Raw genomic sequence first — 9776 nt, 5'->3', positions numbered from 1 at the left:
TATATATATATATATATATATATATATATATATATATATAATCATATCATTCTCTTGGTTTTCTCTTTATTTTGTTTGTTTCTTTCTTTGCACGGGAGAAGGTTGGTTTGTATACAAACTCCATTTTGCTGAATCTAAAAATTATAATAATAAAAAAAGCATTAAACATTTTTTTAATAAATTTTATAGTTTATGTCGGTTTACTTTTTCTTTCAACCGCTAAATAAATGCTCAAAGTATATAATACAACTAGATCATTTGATCAAGAAACTAGTTCTAAAAATAACTTTTAAAGTTGGTAAGATAAAATATGTTTTTTTTTATAAGATACGGATTCTAGAATAGAGAAACTTGAATTCGAACATCTATACCCGGCAAGGTAAAATTTTAAAGTCAAACATTAGGAAAAAGTAACTGGTGATTGTTAATTATCAAACATGTTTTTAACTTGGAAACTTGAGCCTCGTAAGAAGTGATATCAGAACAAATTAAAATCTTCATTGATTTGGACCTTATGAAAAATATCAGGGTCGAGGTAGGCTTTGATTAAGATATGATCCCTCTTCTTTCTGGATTAAAGGAGTTAATCTAATAAAGGAGTTGAACAATTGAGTGTGGTAAAATGTTATAGATTATATCAATAAGGGACTTCCTCCACCTATCGAGCAATCTATTTGAATTGAAAACATGGATTCGTGACTTGACCTTTTTTAATATTATTTTGTTCTCAAATTTTTAGTTATAATAAAAATAGTAGATTGAGATGTGTTTGTGTTTGTGCGTATTTATTTATTTTTTTAATTTTAAAAGATTTTAACACATTTTTTGCACATGAAAATTTTGAATGGTACAAATATTTTCTAATCTTATTAATCTTAGTATAAATATTTGAAGTAGAAATTTGAAAAATAAAAGTTTTAACGTATTTGATTTGGAGGTGGTGAGAGGGAATCTGGAGAAGGCGGCAATAAATTGGGTAAGGAAGGTGGATACATGGTTGGTCAGAGAGAAGGAAAACAAACATGAGGTGATTTAAATTGGACTGGGGAGAAATGAAGAGAGCAAGCGCTGGTCAAAATGTTGGGTGTGACCCGCACGAAACCAAAGGTTAAAAGGGACAACTCGAAAAGGATAGTGGGGGACAAAAGAGAATTAGAGATTCCTATGCCTACCTATACAACTCATATATATCTTCCATATTATACTATATTGTAAACAAACAAACAAACAGAGAAGAAAAGGGACCACAAACAGGCAGTCAAGCACAAAAACAAAAACAAAAAAATAAAAAATAAAAATGGTTTTGTTGTTGGAAATTAAGAAAAAAGCATCAATCTTTTTGTTGAAGGAAATCATTATTATGAGATGTAATGTTGCTTAACTTTTTCCAATTACTATAAGGAATCAAACAGATGTAGAATCTTGACCAGCTGACATTAGGATGGATTTGGATCATAAAAGTAGATTGTCATGCTTCCCCATCAAACATGACCAACACCACTTGCTATTTCCAACCTCTTTTTTCTTTCTTTCTCTTATGAAACGATAAGCTCGAATTTGAAGATTTATTTGTTCGAATTTTTAAAAAAATTACCATTCGTTGTGTAGTTTAAAATTAAAAGGTTCACAGAAATACTAAAAATAGGAAAAGAATATGAACAAAAAAAAAAGAGTTGAAATTTGAATTTGATCCCTCCGCTACCTTAAGTCTATGGTTTTAGTCTTTTTATCTCAATTTTAATGAATTTAAATTCTATACTTTAATTATGAACCGATTTAAAAATAATTGATAAGAATATTAAAATTCCCACCACTTAAATCCTGTCGTGCGGTTTTTCTTATTCACGTTGAGAAGATTGTGACTTAAAATTTTTGGGTCACATGACATACAGCAGTACAAAATAAAATTTATTTATGACAAAAATGTATATAAATGATTCTTTTTAGAAATAAAATAATATTAAATATGATTTTTTTTATAATAATAATAATACGTGTCACGTAAACAAAAAAAATTAACCCACTTCAACAAGTTCGTTCATGGACAAAAATGACACGTCATACAAATTAAAGGTAAAATTTTAAACATTATTAGTAATTATTTTAAAATTAATTTTTAATAAAAATGTAAAGATTAAGATGAAGGCACTAAAACTGGCACATTGAGATTACAGACAGAAGCATCAAGTTGGAACTTTGACCGAGAAAATGAGTGTCTGGGTATGAATGAGATTCTTATCTCTCTTTTTTTCATGATAAAACGTCCTCTGCCATAATGAAAGTGGGCCAACCTAATTATAAATGGGCACAGCATAAAAGAGAGAGAGAGAGTGTGGCAACCAAAGACAAACACAAAGAGACAATATTTGTCAACCCATAATTGTGGGGATAAATATTTGAATTTAATTTGTACTATACAAAAATTAATAGATTTATTCCTTTATTATTATTATTATTATTATTACTTTTACAAATTAATTTTTAATTTATTTTTTTAGAAAAATCTACTGTTTTTTTTTTTAAATAACGACATCTAATCACTTTCAGAAAATACAAAAAGTAAAAAAATTGGAAATTGTATCTAATCTCATTCTGAATTAATATTGGAATGCAAGTTTATATGTTTCCCATTAATAAATAAGGTGGAGGGTACAATTTACAAAAGCTCTCTGTTTCTCTAGGGAACAGTACCCATATGATGTTCAGTTAACTACCTGAATAAGTAGGTGAAATTAAATGAGTGATGTTGGTAGAATAATGCAGCTGGGGGAATGAAAATACTGAGTTGTGTTATGCCAGAAATAAATAAATAAATAAATAAAACCTGGTCAATAATTATCAAGGATGGGGTCCACCAATAGTGTAAAGTCCTTTTTAGCTTACTAGGAAAAAGGATGCAGAGCCAAGTGCCCCCACTTAGGGCTTCACGCTTTGCATTGTGCACAGCTCATGTGGGATTTTCCAATCTCTGAAACTTTTAGAAATTAATTAATTTTTCTTCTCTTTGCTGTTTCTTTGCTTTTGTAGTTTTAATGATGATATCAATCATAAGATGGGCTTTCCATTAATTCCTTTCCTTTGACTACTTACTAAAGTTAAAGCTAGCTGTGGAATTATCATGGCCTCTATAAAGTTACCATCTTCCACTGGTTTCACGTTCTTCTTGTAGCGGCGACTACCCAAAACACTATTTCAGGAAAACAAATTGCCTCTAATTATTAGGCATGCAATGATATTTAAGCTCCTTCCCGCCTCTTGACTCTACAAACTTGCTCTCACCGGCTTTTCTTCCTTTAACAAATTGTATAGCTCAAAACATAGACAAGAGTGTCCAACAACAACTGATACTGCAATGTCCATTATCATTATCTTATGTTGGGAAAAGAAAAAGAAGAGATGGATAAATGATAGCAACAAGTATAAGAAAGCAAACGGCAAGGGGCAAGGGGCAAGGGGGATGCGACAAAAATGTAAGCATAGCAAGTAGCAAGTGTGAGAAGGTCGATTTTAGACCATTATGTGGGTGAGTTGGGCAGACAAAGCACCCCCAGACCCCATATGTAGGCAAGGATGAGCCAGAGGTGGAGCATTTGGCCAACTCCACGGGATTTTATGTTCGACTACCAAACCCAGGGCTGCAAAACCATCCACACACAAATTGAAGTGAAAAGTGGATAAACAAAAGGAGGGACCAACTCATGTCAATTCCAAATGTATGTTTCTTTTATCCTTAGGTCAATTCAGAATGGCCCCGACACTCCGGCAACGATACAGCGTGGCGAGGAGGACGCGTCGTTACGCTGTTGGGATCAAAATTTGTGTGGTGCAATCTTAATTGTCCACTCCAACCTTAACAATTTTAACATCATCAAGTACAAATCTCGAATTCCAGACATAGCAGCACACACTTTCTGACTCACTCCATTTTCCTCTCCAAATCTTAATTTAAATGAGGAATCTCGACGATGGACATATAGCAGCCCTTCCCCAGCCTGCCCAGATTCCTCTCCTCTCCTTTCTAAATTACTAAAACTATAATAATTTATCTCTTCGGTTAAGCCCTGCATCCATCCGACACCAATACCCAGAGGGACGCTTGGATTATTACATAGAAAATTCAAGCCTTTCAATTTCAACATGGGCGGTCTGTCTGTCTGACTTCTAGTTGAAGAAGCTCTTTTATATTCATTATGGATCCTTCCTTGTAACACAAACAAAACTTGGCCTTGGGAAGGAAATTTCAGTGAACTAGTAGATTTTTATTTTTATAGTAATACGAGCATGATGAACAAAGACTCATCCTCAGCGGTTTTAACTCCAACAAAGCATATACGACACACATTTATGCACTTACCTATGGCAATCACATGACATGCTTGCAAGTCAACTTGGGGTCACGGACATGGACACAGTTTTTATAAACTGTTTTTATTTATTATTATTAACCCATCCACCCACCTTCCCCTCCCTCTTTCTTTTATCTTAACCCGTCCATCAAAAGCTGAGTGACCGTGAGACTGAGCCCTCTGGGGCAACCCAACACCAAGGTAGACCACTCTAGAATAAGTAATTTTGTTGGGGTCACATCACATAACCCATCCGTGATTTGTAGCTTTGCGACACGACACGACAGAGGCTACAAAATAGTAAACAAATCAACATTGGTCTCTGCTTGTCTAATTTTGGCCGCATCGTTTTCTTCACTCACTCTTTTCCACCAATTGTTTTCATCACAAGATATCCTGATGCTAATGCCTTTTTCTCAGGAAAACCCTCTCAGCTATTCGCTTCTCCCCAGCAATCCAGGCATTTGCTCCTAACCGTAGTCAATAGCCAAAATCCACTCCAGGTCTAAAACATACTTTTGCCAAGCAAGCTAAAACCAAAATAAACTAACAAATTAGTTACTAGAGAAGAATTGGGCCGGGACTTGTTGCCTTGGGTAAAAAATTCTAAGCTAAGAGCCCATGGCTGAAAGATAGATTGGTGTATATGCTACGAAACCATATCAAGAAGAGATGAAATACATCTTCAACCTGTAAATAAGGCCTTTCCTTAACCTTATATATATATATGTCTTTTGGATGATATAAGAACCTACCAAACTCTTCAGATAGACCAGACCAAAATGGATCTCTCTCTTTTCCATTATACAAAGTGGCTGAAGAAAGAACGCCCCCCATTGGCTCAAGATGGAAATAAATAAATCTAGTGTGACTCTTATAAGGAAGAGTGAATCCATAATGCTGAGAAGAGTAATTCTCACGAATTACAAACCTAGCAACACTGTTTTATCAAATTATATACAGATTAATTTTAACAAAAAATGATTATAAGCATACAATACTGCAAGATATCAACTAACTTCCCCCACACTTGTGCATATGTACACTTTCTGACCATGAAAGGTACTTGTAAGTTTTGTTGTCCCCGATCAACTGTCTCAATCCAAGATCAACACCATCAAGTGTGCGACATGGGTAAATTCTAATCCACTTAGCCTTTGTCAGTTAGCTGTCTCCAGGCCACAGGCAGTGACAAACTACTTACTGAGAAGCGAAAACCAAATACGCCATCAGATTCTGCTTTTGTTAGTAAAACTGCAAGATGGCAGTGACATGGTCTAGCTTTTGGCTTTCCATGCAGCAACCCAGTTTCTTCATTTTCCCTGGAAAAGGAATAATAAGGTTACACCTCATTTTTAGGGATCATTGTTCCTCACAAAGCCCTTGATAGGAGACTTGCGCCATGGTAGTTCAGTGATCCCTCTTGCTTTTCTTCAGCAACATCGACATGTGATTGATATATTCACGGCCTGTCTGGGTACCACCCATCAGCCACTGCAGGGCCTCAGCTGCTGCATCTTTTTCTGCACTCTTCTTGTTGTTGCAAGGCTGTCCCATGATTTGCATACCATTGAACTCCACAGTGGCTCGGAACTGATTGTTTTTCAATTGCTTTGTCTTATAGGTTGGCGCAGCATATCCTGCTCTAGTGAGCAGTGTTTGAAGCTGACTTTTAGAATTATCACCCCCAGGTCCACTCTCCGTCCTTGAGACCAAAGTAGGCTGTTGTGGCATAACAGGCATTTTTGTTGGTTTAAGGACCTGACGGCCAAATACAAATCTTCCATCACACTGATCCTCAGAAACCAGCAACCGTACAGCAGAAATAAGCTCGTGATGGAAATGTAGGACCATTTGGGGATTCAGTAACTGCCCACATTCACTATTGATTAGCAGGAATGAATTTATCAAAATTGTTAAGATCTAGAAATTAGCCAGGATGGAAGATGTTTGTATTCACTTTAATGTGCAAGCAGGATAAAGTTTCATACAAGAAAACAACAGAAGCAAAATAAGCAGAGTATCTCCAAGGCAAGTGATTCTCTCTGAGTTTAACTTACTTTATTTTGAATCAGCTCATCAAATTCTCTCCTTATGGTTTGATATTTTTCTGCTATAGCAGGTTGCATGAAAAATTCCAAATATCCGCCCAACATCTTCAAGTGTCCATCCTGTTAGAGCAAGAACATAATTCCACTAAGCCACCATATACTGCAAATAATTCCGCCAGAAAAATATTTGAAACAAAGAAAAAACAGAGAGAACATAGGTGTGGCATCCCCCTTGGGGCCCACCTTCCAGGTATTGTATGGTCTGGGTTTATTCTCTGGGCCCCCGAGGGGGATGCCATAATAGGACTTGAAGAAAAAAAAATAGTAATAATTATAGAAAGGAGGGAAACTCTTACAACATCTCCTCTTGAGATGCTCCCTCCAAACAGGAGAAGCACTGAATCAGAGACAGCTGTTGAATCCCGCAGGAAAACAGAGTTCACTTTTATCTTCTCATTGAAAACAAGCCAAGGATATGGAATTCTAGATTCCCGAGCATTAACAGAGTTCTACAAAACATAAAGGTACATTAGCACGAAAGAAACAGAGTACATTGGCTTACTCTGATATTGAGAGAGTGGTTAGCAGCAGAAAATCAATAGCTTGATGCACAAACTTACTGAGTGTAGAAGCACCTGTCCATCCTCCATAGTTTTTAGTGAAAACGATTTCTCATTGTGCTGTACATAAGTATATGTTAACACTTATGGAAATTATTATAAGAAAAAAAAGGAAACTAAACAGAAACTTCAAATTTAAGGAAACAGCAGATGGATATTTCTACTAAGAAAATTATATGGTCTCTTATGCTCAAAGTGCTGGACTATCCTTGTGAACTTGTAAGCACATAGTAAGTAGCCATGAAAGTATCAGTATGGTTAGGAAACCTTTATGAAGCCCTCAGTTTGATTACACAATGATTACGAGAAGTATAGAGAAGCTGATGTTGGAGAAAATTTTGAAAACTTAAGGAGATATAAAAAACTAAAAACTCACCACAACAGAGCAAATTCCAGGATACAGTCCATAACAAATAATTGCTCGGATGAGCTGCTGATCATAGCTCCATGCATTATGGTTAGTTGCATTGCCATCAAAAAGACCAGTATCCTTGAGCAAAGAAAGGAACTCCTTCTGAAGAGACTCGATAGCCTTCATTGATTGTGCAGAAAGAAAATTTTTCCAGCAATAATCATATCCAGCAAGGTCTTTCTCAGCTTCTTTCCAGCCCTCATAGGCACGGACAAGGGCAAGGTGGTCACTGTAATCACTGGAAAACTGCAATTTTGCAGCATCTGCAAGCTGCAAGGAGGACAAAGGATTGTAATATGCACTCTAATATTTGCTATTGGCAAGGTTCTTTTGCATGCACTTAGTGTAAACTAGTCTCCACCTCTTTTGGTTATTTTATTCTTGTAGAAGATTATTTTTTGACAATTATGGTTTTAGTAATTTATCATAGTCCCTAAGCATGTCTTGCAAGAATTGGACTGACAACCACGCTAGTGGATTTACCCTGGAACAAGTGGCAGTTTGGGTTAACTCCAGATTATGGGATGTTGGAGAGAGTTTGGCTAGGTGGCTAAATATGGAATTTGTTAAGCATTTGCTCCTTAACCATTTTCCGGAGTATGATAGTGCCTCCCATGTGTCTTATTCCACCACATTTTTTAACCATTACTTGAGAATTCATGCTTCTTAACTATTACTTTAGAATTCATGCTTAACTATTACTTTAGGATTCATTCTCCAATACTTTAATGAGAAATGAGCTGGCATTTTCCTACGGCCTGCATTAATTACACCTCTAAGCAGCCTTCACAACTCATTTTAGGAGGAAGCAACTTCCATATATACAATCTCTGTTCTCATCCTGGTACTTGTTTCCCACTTCCCCGTGCACCACTCCATGTTGTTCCTATTTCCAGCATGCCGCTCCAAGTACTTGTCCCCTAGTTGTTATTCCTACTTACTACCTTCCACTTCACGCTTCCTATCCTTACCACCTAGCCCACCTACCATGGCTAGGGGTGAGCATTAATCAGCCCAAATGGAAATAACTGAAAAAAAAGAAACTGAATTGGGTGCAATCTGAACAGTGTTTTCTGTTTTTGGCTTATACTAGTTGGGGCCGTGGTTTAATTTAATTGACTTAGGCCCTGTTCAGTGCACTCATCACGATGTGATTGGCACCTTTTGGGGCCGATTGTGTCGCACTCATCAGGATGTTATTGGCACCTTTTGGGGCCAATTGTGTCACACACCATGTTGTTCGGCAAAGCTTGGTGCAACATGATTGGCTCACTCCAACCTCACAATAGGTGTGGTGGGATGCCTAATTGCACCATGGGGCAAAGAATCCAGTTGCTCCAATCAAACTGGACCTTTTCTTTTTTCCAATTTTATCCTTTATTTTGTTTTTTGTTACTTTTTTACCCTTCATGTTATAGTTGAGTGACAAAAATGTCCCTACAATCACCGCAATTTTTTCCTTTCTGTCTTCTACTTCTATGTGTAAAACGTAAATATATCATCATCATCATCAATTTTTGAAAATAATTACTTTTTTATATATTTTCTTAACTTTGTATATGCCAAATATATTAACATGTTAACATAAAATAATGTGTTAATATTTTTGAAAATAATTTTGCCAATTATTATATTACAAATTATGTTAATATAAAACAATGTAATAATATTTTTTATTTGAAATATTTTTCTAAGTAGATAAAAAAGTCAAATAATATACAAAATATACATTAAAATAATTTATTTATACACTTTCAGCTTGATGTCTTTAATAGGCATTTTCTCTTCTCCCATCTCACCACACTGCCACCATTGTCTTTTGCTGAACACATTTCTTCCAACCGCTGGTTTCAATTTCAGTATTGCAACTCTCAACCTCACCACTAGGCTATCAATCTCGCTGCCACCACTATTTTCAATCTCACCACTGCCCTGATCAGTTTTTGATAACAGAAATGAAGACTTAAACTTGACCAAAAATAATTTTTCTAAATATTTTAAATAAATTAATATTTATTATATAATAATAATTTTTTTCCCTTTAGCTGAACACCTAACCCAAACTGTAACGTTTCATTTTCTCCCCCTCACTCGTATCAGCCTCCTCCCTCCTACCGCCAACCTCCCATCTCTATCAGGCTCCTTTTGCCTGAGTGCCAGCACCAATGCCAATGCCCTTTTGTCTCCACCATAGCTCTTCACCCCCCTTTTTCTGTCTCCACATAACACTCTTTCTCTCTTCACCATAGCCCTAGCCAAGTAGCCTCTAGCATTTGAAGATCTCCACAGTCATCAAGTTTTGGCCTCTCAATCATGCCTCCTTGGTGTGTAGTCTCCACCTTCCCTC

The 9776-nt window shown here is 36.0% G+C and overlaps 1 protein-coding gene across 1 annotated transcript in view; it reads right to left on the bottom strand.

Moving 5' to 3' along the window:
- The window catches only part of LOC18609077 (DExH-box ATP-dependent RNA helicase DExH5, mitochondrial), a 29281-nt gene continuing 24529 nt past the window's right edge, over positions 5025–9776 (bottom strand). Inside the window, exons 15-19 of the mRNA XM_018115872.1 lie at positions 7394–7699; positions 7018–7077; positions 6754–6906; positions 6407–6517; positions 5025–6215 (exon numbers count right to left, since the gene is read on the bottom strand). Of these exons, the coding sequence (XP_017971361.1) occupies positions 5757–6215; positions 6407–6517; positions 6754–6906; positions 7018–7077; positions 7394–7699 (1089 nt within the window). The 3' untranslated portion in view covers positions 5025–5756. The remainder of the gene's footprint in view (positions 6216–6406; positions 6518–6753; positions 6907–7017; positions 7078–7393; positions 7700–9776) is intronic.

This window comes from Theobroma cacao, chromosome 2 (genome assembly GCF_000208745.1).
Source record: "Theobroma cacao cultivar B97-61/B2 chromosome 2, Criollo_cocoa_genome_V2, whole genome shotgun sequence".
Taxonomy (NCBI): Eukaryota; Viridiplantae; Streptophyta; class Magnoliopsida; order Malvales; family Malvaceae; genus Theobroma; species Theobroma cacao.
This window is presented reverse-complemented; position numbering and strand designations above follow the sequence as displayed.